The sequence below is a fragment of the Crocuta crocuta genome, unplaced genomic scaffold (genome assembly GCF_008692635.1).
Source record: "Crocuta crocuta isolate KB4526 unplaced genomic scaffold, BGI_CrCroc_1.0 scaffold433, whole genome shotgun sequence".
NCBI lineage: Eukaryota > Metazoa > Chordata > Mammalia > Carnivora > Hyaenidae > Crocuta > Crocuta crocuta.
Genome location: NW_027530001.1, coordinates 2,829,760 through 2,849,034, shown reverse-complemented (window position 1 = coordinate 2,849,034; position 19,275 = coordinate 2,829,760). Strand labels below are relative to the sequence as shown.

Genomic DNA, 19,275 nt, shown 5'->3' with positions numbered 1-19,275 from the left:
CTCTGACCCTCCGCTGCTCACATTCTCTCTCTCTCTCTCAGAAATAAATAACATTTAAAAAAAATAAAATAAAGGGTTCTTTGGAATGTCATGTATTTTACCAACACGAGTTCTGACGTCATCTAAACGGCCTCTATGACCTGTTCCCAAGAAAGCAAAAAGGCAGTGAAAATAATACAGGTTCGTGGAGTTACGTACTACATACGGTATAAATGGAATCAAAATTCTGCCTTCGATCTCCTGGTGAACATTCATTTCAAAAGAAAATTCAAAGAATGTTTTCATGTGTTATTCTCTTTATATGTAAGTGAAAAATGTGAAGCTTTGAGTATGATTTAATAGGTTAAGACTTCTTAAAGCAGGGCTGCCTGGGTGGCTCAGCAGATTAAGCATCAGATTTCCGCTCAGGTCATGATCTCGCAGTTTGCCGGTTTGAGCCCCACATCAGGCTCTGTGCTGACAGCTCAGCGCCTAGAACCTGCTTCAGATTCTGGGTCTCCCTCTCCCTTTCCGCCCCTCCCCCACTCACACTCTGTGTCTGTCTGCCTCTCTCAAAACACTAAAAAAATACTTTATAAAATTAAAGACTTCTTAAACATGACACGACAAAAATACCTCATCCTGTCTGTTCAACGAATCGTGTCATTAACATCCTGAAACCATTCCAGATTGCAAGAACAATACAAGGGGGAGGGAAGAGGGCAAAAGGCAAAAAGAAAGTGAGGGGACTTGATAAAGACACTCTACTCATGAGCCACAATTTGGGCCACCTTCGTTTCCTGTTTGTTGAGCCACATGTGTGCCTTTGCACCAGTAAGATAAGTCAACACCTCCTTAAGGGAAAAAAAAATCAGCATACTGGAACCCTAACAGAAGAAAAGAGTTACTCATTGTTTGATTTCTCCGGCTCTGGCCTTCAGAGGAGAATGCCAGGTCAGAAAGCACCTGTCAACAAGCAGCACATTCCTTCTGAAAACAGCCTTATATCCCCGGGCTTCTTCCCACCCCACACGTAGGCCGCTGCTGCAGGAAGTCTGCTCAGACCTCAACCGGCCTCACCGAGAGGCCTCGAAACCCAGAGAATGGATCTGGCAGCCCACATGTAAAATGGAAAAGAGGGTGTTAACTGCCCAGTTTCCTGCTAGAAAGAATGTCTCCTGCGTTTTGAGCCAGGGGTCCACATATCATCCTTGGAAAACAAAAAAAAAAGTTATTTGGGCTTGTTTGGACTATTTTCACTTTCAGACTGTACTTGGCAGAAGGATGGGTGAATTCCACTGACCTGAGCTCACTTTTAATTTTTTTCATGTTTTCTTGATATTTTTGCCATGGCTTAGGATTCATCCACAGCTGCAGACAAGTGAAAACACACAGGATTCATCCGCAGCTACAGACTTGAGAGATGAAGCGGTGATGGAAATCCATCTAGAAACTGGACATTTTCAAGTGCGGTGAGGAGAGTGCATACTGAAGGAGAAAAGAAAAACCCTACTGCCCCTCCACAAGAAAACTGTCTTCCAAAACTCCCTGTCTGAACATGCTTAGGAGGATACGTGATCAGGAGACAGAAAAGGTTGCAAGTGAAAGAAGAGAGCAGACACTTGTGAAGTGAGCAAGTCCCACAAAATATCTTAAACAGAAAAGCACCGTGTTATCTTTTATAGGGAGCCAAGACCAAAAGAGATTCCAGAAGAAAAAAAATCTGCCTTGACTCCCAACATTCCAGACCTTATTAACATTGGGTTCCTCCTCCCAAACAAAGAGGACCACTGTCGCCCTGTGCAGGTGGATGCAGGCACCCCCTCCCGGAGCCCATGCCGTCCAGCGAGGGGATAAACTCCAAGGACTCCCCAGCGTTCACAATCTCAGACCTCCAGAGGAGAACACCATCCCAAGTTCACTAACGTAATTCTTATCTGCAGAATGAATAAGCTTTCAGTCTGAGTTTGGGTAAATAGATATTGAGGTCAGATTCTGGTGTCTGAGCAGTGATAGCAAAATATAAAAAGAGAAAAAAATATCAGGGAGGACCAGTTGAGAAGGAATTAGAATAGAAAAACCTGGTAACGGGGAATACCAGGAATATGCAGGAGTCAGAAGGCAATCTGCGATCTCCGAAGGACAAAAGCACAAGACTAATGCTTTTGTCACCAGCTTCTAGTGTGAAAATAAAAAATTTATGACTCTATGTGGCAGAATTTCATCTAAAGTATAACTGAATCTTTGGATTGTCAACAATTCCAAAGGCCAAAGATCAAATGCCGAAAGTATGCCGGATCCTCGTTTTCTTCTATATTTGGAATTCTTAGCATTTTGTCCCAATTTTTTCCCACACAGCACTGAAAGTTCTACAGGTCTCCACATCAGCTACTACCTGTATGTTAGCAACACAAATGGAACTCTTCCACCAAGAGTATATGTCTATCAGGATACAGGTATACTACAAAAGCAATATGCTTCAACTTAAATCAGGTATTTTAACTAATGCCTCCCAGATTCCCTGCATTTTAACATCTCACTTAAAAATTGCTTGGCACTCAAAGGGCCAGTGGCTCTCAATGTTACTGTGGCTAATCACCACCTGGAGAGTCTAGGGAAACACAGATTGCTGGGTCCCACCTCCATGGATTGTTGGTTAGGTCTGGGGTGGGCCACAAGGGTACGTATCTCACAAGTTCCTCCATGATGGTGTAGCTGCGGGTCTGAGACCAAGCAGCCAGTGTCTAGGTGAAGGATTAACCTCTGGGAAAGCCATGTGGGTGCTAACAAATACCCAGGTCCCTTACTCCAGCCATAGTAACACTAACTCTACCTGCTCACAGAACATGTGTGTGTGCACGTGTACACGTGCACATATGATAGAGGTATGGGAATAAGGGTCTGTATTTAATTGGGGATCTATACAAGACTGTTTGAAAAAGGAAGATCTACTCATGGATAAAGTTTTGAAAATCACTGACCATAATTCACTTGTTCACTTTACTAAAGGAAATCTGAGGCCGAGTGAAATGACTTGTGTATCACATAGCCCAAAATGTATACTGTATTAGTATATCTTACAATCCCATATGGTTTTAAAATGTTCCAGTGATGAGTGAGAAGGAAATCCTCACTGCTGCAGTAGACCCAGGGATGAAGTAAAGGTCAGCAGTATCAACTGCACACGTGACATACTTCTACACACAAAGTAGAGATTGTGACTTAGCATGTTTGACGTACTCTCATTCCCTCTCCCTAAGTCCCCCTCCCCTCCCCCCGCATACAGATTGCCCATAATTAAAGGGATTGCTTAGGTCTTTTTCATATTATTAGACAGTGGATCCTCACCAAAGTTTTTCACTCTGGATTCACACAATCCTTTCCTCCTTTCTGGGGATACAGGACAATGGGACTCTAACCCTGATTAAAAATTGGAGAATTTCAGTTTCAAACCTGTAACCATTGGGTAACTTCCTTAATGTCATATGCTTTGGTTCTTATTGAGAATAAAAGGGAAGGAATGAAATTTCCCTCTGACTCAGTGACACACGTCAGTAAGTTCCTCAGTCTCTGTGATGAAAGACAAGAGGACAATTTTATCTGGGTCTTGGCTGCAGAACAGCCTCGAGACCCATCAACTGGGCGATATTCTGAATATGAAGACACATTTTTTGATGTCAGAGGATTCAGCAATTCCACTTTGGGGGTCTTTATCCAAAGAAAGCAAAAACGTGAATTTGAAAAGATATATGCAGCCCTGTATTCAATGTGGCATTATTGACAGTAGATACGATATGGACGCAACCCAAGTTGTGCGCGCGCACACACACATACACACACATACACACACACACACACACACACACACACATCACCCCAAACTGGAGTATTATTTGGCCACGAACACGAATGAAATCTTCCCATTTGCAACAACATGGATGATCCTAGAGGGTAATATGCTAACTGAAATTAAGTCAGACAAAGAAAGATACCTACTGTATGATTTACTTAAATGTGGAATCTAAAAAAAAAATAAATGAACAAATAAAACCAAACCCATAGGTACAGAGAACAGGTTGGTGGCTGCCGAAGAGGAAGGGTGTTATGTGATTAGTGAAATAGGTGACAGAGATCAAGATGTACAAAGTTCCAGCTATTAGGCAAGTAAGTCACAGGGCAAGTAGCAAGTAAGACTACAGACAAGAATACTGTACTGCAAATGTGCAAGATGCTAAGGAAGGGAATCTTACAAGTTCTCATCAGAAGAAAACGTTTTTGTAACTTTGTGCGGTGACAGACAGTAACTAGACTTATTGTCGTGATCATTTAGCAATGTATACAAATGTCCAGGAGTGTAGGGTTGAGCTTTCAAAAGTGGAAGATGCGTCTGAGCAGAAGGAAGGCACTTCTGGCTTCCAGGGCAAGGAGCTGAGGGGGAGGGCCTGAAGGGAAGGAGGGAGGCCACTGGATAGGAGGGTAGAGAGATGCCCCTTTTGGAAAGAGGAGGTTCTGGTTGAAAGGTGATCCTCAGATTACAGGCGGGTGACAGGATATTCAAGTAACAAGGGTAACCATTATACTGAGGTGTTAAGAACTGAACTACTCTTAATATTTAATATTTAATAAAGAGAATTAAAATACCTATTTTACAGATGATGATACAGAGATTCCGGGAACACTAAAAGCAAACAGTTATCAAGCGACAAAGCCGGATGGATTCTAAGCCAAGTATGTATGATGACAAGGTCTCAACTGTTCTATGCCAACACCCCATGAACTCCAAGGTAGTACAAACAAACAAGAAGCCTACATTTCTCTAAGGGTACCAGGGACTTAGCCCTGCCTACACTATTCTCCTGAAGAGAAGAGTAAATGAAAGGAGGGGCTGGCTACAGAGCTGTATCCTTAAGTACAGCGATTCTTCCTAGGAAGAGGAAATGGTACAACAGCTACATGTGTTCAAACAGAAGGCTTATTCTAAAAAACAAACCAATTAAAAATACAAAATTCATTCCACAAATATTTACTGTGTAACTAGTATGTGCCAGACATAGTTCTAGGAGGTGAGAATGGTGAATTAAACAAAGTTCCTATCTCCTTTGGTGTACAACTTAGTGAACCACACCTACTGTAACCGTCCTTACTATTAGGACAGTAGATTTTCATCATGGCCGACATCATTTTCAGTGGAGGATTGATGAAAAAATAAACAAAAAACAAAAAACAACAACAAAAAAATGAAGCCAGACCAGGCAAAGAGATTCTGATTTAGTAGGTCTGAAAATGAGGTTTGTTTTGGGTTTTTGTTTTTGAATCTAGAATGTTAGTTTATTTCATTCTATCTACTATATTTTACTCAATTCTATTCTCATTTGCACATTGCTTCATCTGCTTATTCTTTAAAATTTTTTAATGTTTATTTATCTTTGAGAGAAACACAGAGAGCACGAGTGGGGGAGGGGCAGACAAGGGGGAGACAGAGAACCTGAAGCAGACTCCAGGCTCTGAGCTGTCAGCACAGAGCCCGACGTGGGGCTGAAACTGAGACTGCGAGATCATGATGTGACGCTCAACCAAGTAAGCAACCCAGGTGCCCCAGCTTATTCTTTAGTATTCTATTTTTAAATAACATCTGATTCATTTGGAGATTTTTTTCTTTTAAAATATTTAAAACTGGAAGTTTCCACCTCCTAATTCTCTTCACCTATTTTGCCCATCCCCCAGCCACCTCCCCTCTGGCAACCACCACTTTGTTCTCTGTATTTAAGAGTCTGTTTTTTGCCTGTTGTTTAGATTCCACATAAGTGAAATTGTATCGTATTTGTCTTTCTCTGTTTGATTTATCTCACTTAGCATAATAGCCTTTCTAGATCTCTCCATGTTGTTGCAAATGGCAGGATCTCATTCATTTTTTATGGCTGAAAAATGTGTGTGTGTGCACGCTAGCGCATGTGTAGATGTGTATATATATATAACCAAGATACAGATGTGTTATTGGACACGTGGGTTGCTTCGATATCTGGGTTAATGTAAATAATGCTGGAATAAAGTGTACATATATCTTTTTGAATTAGTGTTTTTCTCTGGGTATATAACCTGTAGTGAAATCACTGGATCATATGGTAGTTACATTTTTAATTTTTTGAGAAACCTCCAGACTGTTTTCCACAGTGGTTGCACCAATTTACATTCCCCCAAACTGTGCATGAGGGTTCCTTTTTCTTCACATCCTCATCAACACTTGCTATTTCTTGTCTTTTTGATACTAGCCATTCTAACCGGTCCAAGAAAACACTGATGGTTTTGATTTGTAGTTCCATGATGATTAGTAATAATGATCATCTTTTCAGTGCCTGTTGGCCATCTGTATGTCTTCTTTGGAAAAATGTCCATTCAGGGCCTCTGCCTATTTTTCACTGTACTGTTTTTGTGTGTGTTTATGTTGACTTGTAGAAGTCTTTTACATATTTTGTATATTAACCCTTTATCAGATGTATCATTAGCAAATATCTTCTATTCAATAAACTGACTTTTCATTGTTTTGTTTGCAAAACCTTTTTATTTTGGTATAGTCCCAATCGTTTATTTTTGTTTTTGTTTCTCTTGCCTCAGGAGACCCATCCATAAATATGCTGCTAAAGGCTAAATCCAACAGATTATTTCCTATGTCTTCTTTTAAGAGTGTTAATGGCTTCAGGGGCGCCCGGGTGGCTTAGNAAAAAAAAAAAAAAAAAAAGAGTGTTAATGGCTTCAGATCTCACATTTAGGTCTTTAAACCACTTTGAGTTTATTTTTGTGTATGGTGTAAATAAATGATCCAGCTTCATTCTTTTGCATCTACCTATCCAGTTTTCCCAGCATCATTCATAAAAAGGACTCTTTTCCTCATTGTATATTCTTGCCTTATTTGTTGTAGATGAATTGACCATATAATCATGGGTTTATTTTTGCATTCTCTATTCTGTTGCAGTGATCTGTAGGTCTATTTTTCTGCCAGTACCAGACTCTTTTGATTACTACAGCATTGCAGTAGTTCTTGAAATCTGGGATTGTGATCTCTTCAGCTTTGTTGTTCCTTCTCAAGACTGCTCTGGCTATTTGAGGTCTTCTGTAGTTCTGTGTAGACATTAGGGTCATTTGTTCTAGTTCTGTGAAAAATGTTATTGATATTTTGATAGGGACTGCACTGAATCGATAAGATTCCTTTGGCTACTATGGACATTTTAACAATATTAATTCTTCCAATCTATGAGCATGGAATATCTTTCCATTTGTTTGCGTCCTTTTCAATTCCTTTCATCAGTGTCTTCGTTTTTAAAATACAGGTCTTTCACCTCCTTGGAATGTGGTCGTCAGATTGGCATGTTTCATTTAGTAATATGCGTTTAAGGTGGTTTTATGTCTTTTCATATTTTAACAGCTTATTTCTGTTTAGTGTTGTGTAATATTCCATTGTCTGCCTATACCACAGTTCGTTTACTTACTTGAGGACATCTTCGTTGCTTCCAAGTTTTGGCGATTATGAACACAGCTGCTATAAATACTTATGTGTATATTTTGGTCAGGACAGAAGTTCACAATTCATTTGGGGAAAATGAATAGTTTTTAAATCCAATATGTAAAGCCCTCAGATCCTTACTGAAACGAGGTAGAACAAATAATACTCCATCCGATTCTTTATTTCATGACTAAACCATGTGGAGAGTTGTACTCTGAGTGGCTGTGAGGGGTAAATAATGTGATGAGAGAAGGAGAAATAGACCAAGTTTAGACTAAAGCTGAGATAAATTTTTTTCTAATTTTTCATTGCAACACACACACTCCCTGAAGTCCACAGAGAAAGTGACCTCACTGTTCCCATCACAATAATATTTATAATAATAATAATGTCTTCTACGTAACAGCAAAGAGGTTAAGGTGCTCAAAATAATTATATTCTCATTCATGACATAGAAGGCCAAAATGCGTGTAAATATACATTTCAGTGCAAATCCATATCCTCTCTTCCAGCTATGGGTATATTAAAATATAGAGCAGCTTATACTTTTAGACAAAGGGTATGAAACAACTGCACATGTAAGAAAGATATTTATTTTTGCCATAGTTAATCCATAATTACATTAGTTTTATTTCCTAACTTCAACCTTGATGCACCTTATTTTCCTTCCATTATCTCTTTACCCCTTAGATCTTATTCGAATTTATTCTATCTGACCCTATTATATATATCCATGTCATCTGTCCTAAATCTTCTTTGGTGCAAGGCAGGGCAAAAATTATTAGAGAATGAATCATATAATCAAGGTAGTTCAAACATCATTAAGCTCTCTGAAGACTGCTTATACATTCTTCTCTTTTTTATAAACTAAATCTCTCCTTAAAAAACTTATTTGTAATTTTTTTGTGTGAATTCCCTTATATGCCCCTGGTTAAAAATTCTAACATTGCTATTGGTGTAATTTTAAACTTAGAAATCGTAGTATCACTGGACTAAAAATTACTTTATATGGAAGGAATAGCACTATACATAAAGAGTTATTTAAAGGGTTCTTAAACTCTAGGTTTCTTTTATAGACTTGCTTATGCTTTGTTTAATCACTAAGAATAATACATGATTAACTCGATGAAACTTGGAAAATAGTGAAAAGAATAAAGGATAAAATTAGAAGAATACCACACTTTATTCACAGAAATTACTATTCACTTTTTACTGTACCTTACTATTCCTCTTTTTAATGCTACAATTCACTCATAAATAAAACAGAGGGAAATACTGATGTCAACGTCTGGTCCTATCTAAGTTCCCTTGGCCCTAAAAGAGTCCAGTCTTCCCTATACAATCCCACATACTTCACTTCTGTCTTTTTCATTCACAAATACATTCTCACACACACCCAGATACGGTCTGACAAAAGGAAGGAGAATATTTAATGAGTGTTATAATCACTTCTGATCTTGTCTTTTATAAATGCTCATGTCTTCACATATTTATATTTGTAAACTCATCTGGCTTTTCAAAACAACACCTTACTGTGCTTCAATTAAGTCAGCTTTCTCTACATACTATGTATGAAGCCTGTTTTTATCTCTTGTGGCATCAAAATAAGTTGTTTCTAAATCTTGTCTAAAAACTTCACTTAAAGCACATAGACTGGGGCGCCTGGGTGGCTCAGTCAGTAGAGCGTCTGACTTTGGCTCAGGTCATGATCTCGCAGCTCATGGGTTCAGGCCTTGCGTTGGGCGCTGTGCTGACAGCTCAGAGCCTGGAGCCTGCTTTGGATTCTGTGTTTCCCTCTCTCTCCTCTCCTCCCCCACTTGCACTTTCTCTGTCTCTCAAAAATGAATAAACGTTAAAAAATTTAAAGAAAAGAAAGCACATATACCTTCCTCCCCAAAATTAATTGATCTATAACCACGAGGCTAATCTACCAAAAAAAAAAAAAAAAAGTCCTTTTGAGTGGAAGTCTCCTATGTGGTGATCTTATTTTTTCCACTTCATTCTTAGGATAAGAGTACTTTATTCAGGATGCATAGGTGGCATTAAAGAAGAATCGAAGCCTGAGACTAAGAAATATGTTCCTGTTCTGCAATGATAAATTTTACTACAGAGCTAAGGAATTACATCCGGTTTTATAAAGCATTATTCTCTTCAAAACCAGCTCTCTACAGTCTTAGGAAGACTGTTTTTCTGTGGATCTCCTCCCCGCCTATCTCCTTGGAGTAAAACAAGTTCAGATACTTGTTACCCAGAGTACGCAGGACGTCACATGGCACCTGTGACCAAAAGGTATTTCTGCCACAAAGTAGTAGTGAAAAAGAGAATCCACTCTTACTTAGAAAATGATCAGAAAAGGTCTAACCAGTCATTCCTAGTAGAGAGACCAATCACCATGAAATGACGTCGGTAAGTAAAAGATGTTTCTTTTAGGTTGTCCCCGTCTCCACGGTTTACTCTTTAGGGCAAACATCTCGGCACATTACCTTGCAAATCTGCATCATTCGACTTTGGACTGCTTCTTGCTCGCCGCTCGGTTTTCTTAATTCCTGGCCCACCGCCGCTGCCTCCTCCGCTGCCTCCGCCGCCCCCCGCGCTGTGGCCCTTCCCGTAGCCATTGTACACGGTTGTGCAGTTGCTTTTGTAGATAGAAGAAGGAGGGCTGTTGAGGCGGTTCTGGCGGTCAATCTGGCGGTCTTTCAGCTTTTTGTGCGGAGGCTTGCTGTACTGGTCTTCCCGGGTGATGTAGCTTGACATTCCATAGAGTGGTATAATTTCTGAAACGGAGGGTTATGACAAATGCAAGCTCAGTCTACATTTTCAGTAATAAATTCTAGATGGTCAAATAACTGGAGCCCTAAAGGAAGAAGTTTAAAATATGATCATAGTAAATATCTTTAAAATGTTATATATTGGGGCGCCTGGGTGGCTTAGTCGGTTAAGCGTCCGACTTTCGCTTAGGTCATGATCTCGCGGTTTGTGGGTTCGAGCCCCACGTCGGGCTCTGTGCTGCCAGCTCAGAGCCTGGAGCCTGTTTCAGTCTGTGACTCCCTCTCTCTCTGACCCTCCCCTGCTCATGCTGTCTCTCTCTCTCTCTCCAAGAAATAAATAAAACATTAAAAAAAAAATTAAAATGTTATATATATAATATATATATAAACTACACATTTAAAATATTCCCAATTCAGGGCACCTGGGTGGCTCAGGCACATGCGACTCTTGCTTTCAGCTCAGGTCGTGATCTCATGGTTCTTGAGTTTGAGCCCCATGTCGTGCTCTGCACTGACAGTGCACAGCCTGCTTGGGATTCTCTCCCTCTCCCCAACTCTATCTCAAAATACATAAACAAAATTAAAAGAATAAAGTAAACTAAAAATAAAATATTCCCATTCATTTCAAACCAACCAAGGGATAATAATTAAGAACTGTACTGTGTGTTCATGAATGTTCCAGAAATTATGCAAAATGATGAAGACGACAAGGGTGCTGTTCGTAAAGAGTTTATAGTTTAGTTGAATTTATAAATAAATTTGATTTCGTCAAAATCAGTGTCAAAAGGGTTTTAGTTGCAACATAAAAAACAATTCAGGAAAAAAAACACAAAATAACCCCGTAAACATGTTCTTAGACTCAAGACACTTAAAAGGATACTCATCATTACAGACAAAATAGCATTTCTACTGAAAAGAGTATAACAACCAGAATCTAAAGAGTTATTTGTGGCATCTTAAAGAGCCAATATTGGTGGCACCTGGGTGGCTCAGTTGGTTAAGCATCTGACTTTCAGCTCATATCATGATCTCATGGTTCATGGGTTTGAGCCCTGTGTCAGGCTCTGTGCTGACAGCTTGGAGTCTGGAGCCTGCTTCAGATTCTGTGTCTCCCTCTCTCTCTGCTCCTTCCCCGTTCACACAGTTTCTTTCTTTCTCAAAAATAATAAACATTAAAATAATAATACTAATAAATGAAAAATAAAAGAGGCAACATTTGACTAAAACTTATTAACACAATGAGATGAAAAATTTCCACTAAAAATATTCGGAGCTTAAAGGATCAGGGGAAACATTTAAGAAGAAACAGTAGCGTAAATACAGGCCATCCCTGCAGCCTGGTGTCACACATAATAAGCTGTGGTCTCAACCTTCTATTTTGGAGTAATCAAGAGGCAAGACAAACTGGGAGAATGTCACCAGGCTTCACTATGTATATTTTTGTAGGTGGCTCGAAAAAAGAATGGGACCCTACAGAATAATTTCATGATCTTAGGGGAAAACATTTATTTTAGATTAAAAACATTAAATCAATTAAAAATTATATTTAGTCATCCATAAAAATGACAATATATAACACAGAGATTGGATCCTTAAACGTTTATTAGAGAAAAGGGCCCCAGAGGTATAGGATGACCAAATAAATTAGCATCCAAACTGAATACTTCTGAGAGTGAAAAGGTAGCATTCCTTTTTTTTTTTTTTTTTTAAAGTTTTGTTTATTTATTCTGAGAGAAAAAGAGAGCGTATGTGTGCATGTAGAGGGAAGGGACAGAGAAAGAGGCAGAGAGAAAGAATCCCAGAGATTAAACTCATTAACTGTGTGATCATGACCTGAGCTGAAAGCAGGAGTCAGACACCCAACGGACTGAGCCACTCAGGCACCCCTAGCATTCCTAATCATGTCTCTGAACAAGAGACTGAAACCAGGACTATTCTAAGCATACCAGGAATGTACTGTCACCCTACGGAACTTAACAACTGATGTTTTGAGTGTTCAATGGCAAGGGCTCGCTCTTCATTTTCTTTCTGTTCACATAGCTTTTTTTTTTTTTTTCCTAATCTTTAAAAAGCAAATCTTCACAAGATAATTAATTTGTACTGGAGAATGTGAAAAAACAAAAAGAACCCTATTCGAAGAACATATGCCCAAATAAATTACACCCAACTCTACACAAAGGATGGTAAATGTTTTTTAACTGTCACAATGCATCACACTTGAGATTTAAGATATTCACCATGGACACTAACAAAATAATCTTTTAAAGCATGTTGAAGACTTTACTCCTATGGTTTAGGAAATTAAATGTTTAAGTTGCTTTTAGATATCCAAACAGAGAAGTCAGGTAAGGGAGTATGTATATAGCTTTATATCTATAAAGCAAAGGGGTTCTGTTTTTTGCTTTCTTTAATTTGAAATCAATGAGACACTTTCATTTGTATGTTATCATTCTGTGTTATTATAATGAAATTAAACCAAAACACCCTATGAAGTGAAGACACAATTTTTTTTAGTTTACTTATTTTTGAGAGAGAGACAGACAGAACATAAGAGGGAGAGGTGGGGAGAGAGAGAGAGAGAGAGAGAGAGAGAATGAATCTGAAGTAGGCTCCAGGTTCCAAGCTGTCAACACAGAGCCCTACATGTGGCTCAAACTCAGGAACCGGGAGATCATGACCTAAGATAGAGTGAGACACTCAACCTACGGAGCCACCCAGGTGCCATTCCCCTTTTTTCCCCTAAAGCTTAGAAACAATTTTTTTCTTAATTCTCATGATCATTAAAATCAAACTATTACCTAAAATTCCAGGGGACATCATTTACAAAACAGTAACTATGTGGCTTCCTACTAACATTCCGCTGACACAAGGCAGGGCATACATTCTTCATCAAGCAATCAGACAGTTGCCAAGTCTTCTGGTCCATTAAGCTCAGACCAAATCAGAAAGCTCTAACAATGCTCAAATATTTAATGTACATTAAGTCAAAGCACTGAATACTTTTTTTTTAATGACAGTTAATTAACTTAATTTTTTGGTTTATACAAATGCTTTCATGGCATCTCCTCACTAGTCTGATGTTTTGGGGTGTTATGTCAGTGAACAGGATACAAAGTTATTGATGCCATCATCTCTCCATACCCCGCTTATGATAGCACTTGATTCTTGTGAATTATACTAAATTTCTTTCTACTAAAAAAACAAACAGAAAACTAAAACAACAACAACAAAATGAAATCCTATCCCTAAATTACAGCAGGACAGTCTGCTTTTTATTAATAAGAAAAAAATTTTTAATAGATATCTACATTTATAATTGATAAGAAAAATCAAGAGGATAACTTACTCTAAAACTCTATAGTGTAACAGCAATTCTTATATTTGGACGAATATAAAAATATGTTTGAAGCAATAAAATGCTTCAATTTATAGTCAGAAGAGTCACCTTACAAAGTCTTACACGTTTAAGTCTGAATTTTACCCTCACTTACCTGGTTTCTTAGTATCCACTTTGATAGAAAAAGACTGTAGACTAAACCGACACCAATGCCCAAACTACAAAGCCATAATGTCTGAGACTCTCTCATCTCAAGGTGAATATTTGGCTAACAATCAATGAAAGTGTGGCTACATGAATGGTTACTCTTCAAGTCAAAACAGGCTTGAGGACAACCACATTGAGGACATTCTGAGTTCTACCAAGACTGCAACATAGAGCATCCAGGAATCAGAAAGATTACTGAGACCTCGGAGTCTTCAATCATTGGAAATTGGGCACAAAACATTTTATTTTTCTTCTACTCCTAGACCATGTAGATGCCTAAGNGAGCATCCAGGAATCAGAAAGATTACTGAGACCTCGGAGTCTTCAATCATTGGAAATTGGGCACAAAACATCTTATTTTTCTTCTACTCCTAGACCATGTAGATGCCTAAGAAATAATGCGTTGTAGTCCCACCTTCGGGCCCTCTCACATAAAAATATGTAAACGGAACACAGGAACATATGATAGATCACTTATTTCTTACTAAAATACGAAGTGGCTATCCCACTCCCTGCTCTTTGTGGGGTGGGTGGATGGAGGCAGAATTTTGGAAAATATAAAGAGCTGCAACCCACAAAGTCATCTTTGCAAGCCACCCTTCAGGACATAGGAAGCCAGGAATCTCCCATGAGCTTTCTACAGCTGGTACATCCTCCTCTACCATGCTCCTTACAGAAGAAAGAAGTGGCTGGCTCTCTGGTTCTCCTGAGCTACTTCTGTGTTGTAATCAGTTTCAACAGCTCCTGATGCCAGTAACAATCTACTCACCTTGCTCGCCATATATTGTAGGGGGGATATGATGCTGAGGGAAAAACTGAGGCGGCATATCTCCAGGTCCAGTAACAGGTGGGTAGTAAGCCGTGTGTGAGTTATGAATAAAATGGGGGTGATGAGTCAGGTAGGGGGGTAGGTGATGGGTTGGAGACATGGCTGACGGGTAGCTTGGGGGGTAACACTCAGGAGACTGGGGTGTGACCACCACCCGGCGGACTCCAGTATTGTCTTCAATCACCTAAAGAAAACNTATATATATTTAGTATTTAATTACTTCCCTTAATTTAATGTTCCATCCTCACGGAGAAAACAAAATTTATGCATGTTGAATTCTGCTTCTCTAGTTCAACCAGTTAAATGAGTTTTGAAAATAATAACATTTAACAATTAAAATTTATGAAAATAAACTCTTCATCAACCACATGATTCTGATTACACAGAACTCTTTGGAGAGATCAACAGCTTGATCATAAATCGTGTTTGTCTCATAAAATTTTCCAAGAAGACACAGAAGAAGACTTCTGAAGACGTCACTGAAGACAAGTGAATTTAATGTGTGATTAAGTTGATGTGAGGAATGACTTTGAATACAACTAATGGTTCAGTGGTTTTCCAGAAAGAAGAGGTTTCTGAGTAACAAATATGCTTCACAGGGCAGAGCTTTTCAGATCGGCCTGATGGCACTCGACCCACTCCTACTTTAGCATGACTGTTCTATTCGTACCGGGGCAGAACATGAACTTCAGAGGCCCTAAAAGTACCAAAGTTTCATTTAATCTGGGACCAAGGACACTGATGAAATGGAGGGATTCCAAACAGTAAAAAACTTGAACAATATAAAAATCAAGATGGACACCTGTGCTCCCAAGACATACTGACGATGTCATGGGTGCTGTGAAGACAGACGCTATGACAGGGGACCTGCTATAAGCAGAGTGAGCCCATCAACATTCCGTCCATACTTTCTCCCAGTGCCTTCTAATTCCCCCAAGGCAGGTGGCTAAGGCTGCTCAATGACAATGTTTACTGCCTGTCTGGCCAACTCCACACTACCTGCTCTAAAAGCAAACACTTTTGTTGAGACGCAAGCTAAGAAATAACACAACAGACACCACGATCAACAGGGGAAGTTGAGGAGGGCAGAGAAAAGCAGAGGGACAGGCAGGATCAGGGAGTGCTTCGGGGACCTGAAAGAATTAGTACTACTGTGACAGCTGACAGGAGGCCCTTGGGTCAGTGCAAGGAAGGGGACTCTTGGGGCCAAAGAGACCAGCTGCTCTAATCAAGTATTTAAGACAATCAGGCACACCCTGGTGACATGTTCACTAAGTAAATAAATAAATACCCTAAAAATTAAACTTGCAGTTTGGAAGACATTTCCCATTACACTTCAGGAGGCTGATTGCAAGCCAAAATAAAATGACTTAAATCATGTCTAAAACATTCTAATAAAAAAAATTTATAATAAGCTTGTTTTTTAAAATACCGCTTGATACAAAATGGCAAGTTCATCAACGTCTATCTGTACTCGGGTGTACAAGAAAGGTCTTGCTTGAATTAACGGCCGTTAGTCTTTATGTTAAGAAAACAAAATCTTTATGTTTATTGATGAACTCATTAACATGATAGTTTCAGAATTAACTACCGTGTTAACAGTTCATTAAGAAAACAATATTAAATAATTAAATTAAGATTCTGAGTCATACTCAGACGTGGGTTTTTATGTATTTTTTAGTAAATGTAACCTCTCTGGGTTTTGGCAAGCTAATTACATTAACCTCACTGATGAAGGCATAGCTGTCAATTTACAGGTAGATGTAAAATGATGCTTAAACTGTGACATTGGAAATTCTAACACACGTGTTAGCATCTTCTGTATTATCTAAAACGACACTAGGTAGCACACTTTGTACAATTTTTGTACAAGTACAGATTTTTCTTACTGTCTGATATAAACACGGATTATTCTGTAGTGCCTTCTTTTTCCCCCCCCCAATGCCACTGGACATTAAAAAAAAAGTAAGGCATATTCCAGATGTTCCTCTTTCACAGAACCTTCATTCAGTCCTGTGCTAGACACTGGAAGGTTCACAGAAGCAAAGTATTTGTTTTCTTGAAATTTGCAACCTTCATTATTTTCGTTACTGTAAGCTTTCCTGTGGTCAACAGGCCTCACAGACTCAACCGAGGCAGTAAAACCAAGAGCAGGGCCCTCGCTTGATATGAAGAACAATGGGCTTGTAAACAGGAGCAGTTATAGTGAAAAGAAATTATTTTCATTTTATCATGATTTCTGACTTGTTAAAATAAAAAGTACTAAAGAGTTGAACAAAAAGCACTAACAACGATAAGGATTCCAGTAGAGGAAAAAACAAAAATAGAAGACAACTAAAACATTATCTTTTTACCGCTATATTTTATAAGAATAAGTATTGCCATTAATACGAAAAATTAGTAAATCTGGTGTATAAATTACCCTTCAGGAAAAAAACAGGTTTCCAATTAGAAAACCAAGTAGCTTTTTAAAACCACAAATTGCCTGCATGTATGAAAATCGTTTGACAGCCCCACTTTTAATTATCTTAAATTATTCTGTGGTATTTGTGAAAGACATCTATTTACATGTACATGAGTAATGGGATTCTTTCGGAAAGCTGCTTCCTTACCAGACAAGGCCTACCTCATCATTAAAAATATTTTCAAGAAATATTAATTCTGAAATAATCAGAAACACAAGTCAAAGTAAAACCTATTATGCTGCGTATTTTGTTCATATGCAACATATGAACCGCAACATATTTAATGATCAAATTTAGTCTTGATAAGGAAATTCTGCCTATGTTCCCCCAAAGAGTAAGAAAGTCCAAGGAACAATACCAATGCCCAAAAATAATAAACAACTGAGGAAATGGTGGTAATAGCATTCTTTGTTTAAAAATTAGGTTCATAAAGAAATATTACTAGAGAGAAATTGGGATATTAGAAAGAGTTCAGTCCAAAAGTCCTGAGACAATAAAATGTTCCTTCACAAGTGACAATCAAAAAGACAGATTTATTTGCTTTTAAAGTGAATGAAATTGTGACATTGTTCTGACACACACAAAGCACCTGTATTCAATTCAACAATCATTTCCTAACACATAACTGTGAGCTAAGCATTGGGTATTCCAGAGTGAAGAAAAAGTAGGTAGGATTCACCTATATATCCTAAGAATAATATAAAAAGAAAAATTAGACTAAGTCCCATAAATGCTATTCAGAAATCAGAACACGCTACTGTTTTTTCAAAAGTCACAAATTTTCAAAAATCACAAAAATCAGACTTTTTAAAACATCTAGTATCTTCATCTAGATTTTTTTCTAGCTCTGTGACTCAACAGAGCAGTCACTCACATGTGACTTTTTTTTTTTCCAAAAAAGCACAGACCCTTAGAAAACATAATTTTGCTAGTTGCTCTATACACTGAATTGTGCACCCCCTCCCTTTCACCAAGTCATACATTGACTTCCTAACTCCCCAATAGCTTGGCATGGGACTCTCCGGAGACAGGGATTTTAAAGAGGTAATTCAGGTAAAATGAGGTCCTATGGGCTGGCCCTAATCCAGTATGACTGATAATGCTGGAAGAGGAGCAGATTAGGACAAACACGCAGAGAGAAAACCATGTGAGAACACCAAGGAAGACGGTCACCTATAAACCAAAGAGGGAAGCCTCAGAAGAAACCAAACTTGTAGCCTCCAGAATGGTGAGGAAATAATTTCTGTTGTCTAAGCCACCCAGTCTGGAGTAGTCTGTTATGATAGCCCTAGCAAATTAACACACCGTCTATCAGAGCCTGACAGCAAATACGAGCTGGTCTGACTCTCAATCATGTCATTTATTCTGCTCAATAGATATTCACTGAGAAACTTCTAGGTGCCTTGTATTCTTGCTAATCTGTGGCCTGGGCACAAGGATGAGAGGCTAGAGGACAAGGTGTTCACAACAGAGAGAACCTCTGTCCCACTTGTACAAGTGTTTTTAAAAGGATGATGGAAGGAATCATGAAAACAGAATGACACAGTGTGCAGCAAGGGTAAGAGCAGGTGGTGCCGGGGGCAGCCTGTGGCGGGAGAAGAGAAAGGCAACCCCAGCCAAGTGCCCGCAGTTGGCCAGCTGCCTGCCGTGGCTTCTTCTAACCTTCACACCTACAGAATTAGACACGAGCATCCCTGCTGCACATAAGGAAACCAACGCACTACATGATTAAAACAACCAGTTCTGCTGCAGAACCGGATTCTCACTCGGACCTGTACTCCAAAGTTCTCATTATGTGGAGAACTATACAGAAGGCAGGTATGCTGACAAACAAATACATAAGTAATGAACCACAGGAAACAGAATATCTGCGTTACCAAGAGACGTGAAAGGATTCAAGACAAACCAGTATGTATTGTATTGACTACATACTGCTCTAATACCCTCTATTTGAAATAAGGCAACACATGTTAAGGTTCTGGAACAGTAATGAGTACATAATAGAAAACTCTCACCTAGCCATTACTATTACTAATACTCCCACCAATCCTAGGAGGCATATTCAGATATCTCCCTGTAAAAAAAAATTTTTAATCTTTATTTCTGAAAGACAGAGAGAGAGAGAGAGAGAGAGAGAGACAGCATGAGCAGGGGAGGGGCAGAGAGAGAGGGAGACACAGAATCTGAAGCAG

At 38.9% G+C, this 19,275-nt stretch overlaps 1 protein-coding gene across 2 annotated transcripts in view; it reads right to left on the bottom strand.

The window, feature by feature from the left end:
- Positions 1-19,275, bottom strand: part of FNDC3B (fibronectin type III domain containing 3B) — a 300,883-nt gene that overhangs the window by 136,026 nt on the left and 145,582 nt on the right. For both annotated transcript variants that reach the window (XM_077763679.1, XM_077763678.1), the window contains exons 5-6: positions 14,559-14,802; positions 9,961-10,251 (exon numbers count right to left, since the gene is read on the bottom strand). In XM_077763679.1, coding sequence (XP_077619805.1) covers positions 9,961-10,251; positions 14,559-14,802 — 535 coding nt within the window. The remainder of the gene's footprint in view (positions 1-9,960; positions 10,252-14,558; positions 14,803-19,275) is intronic.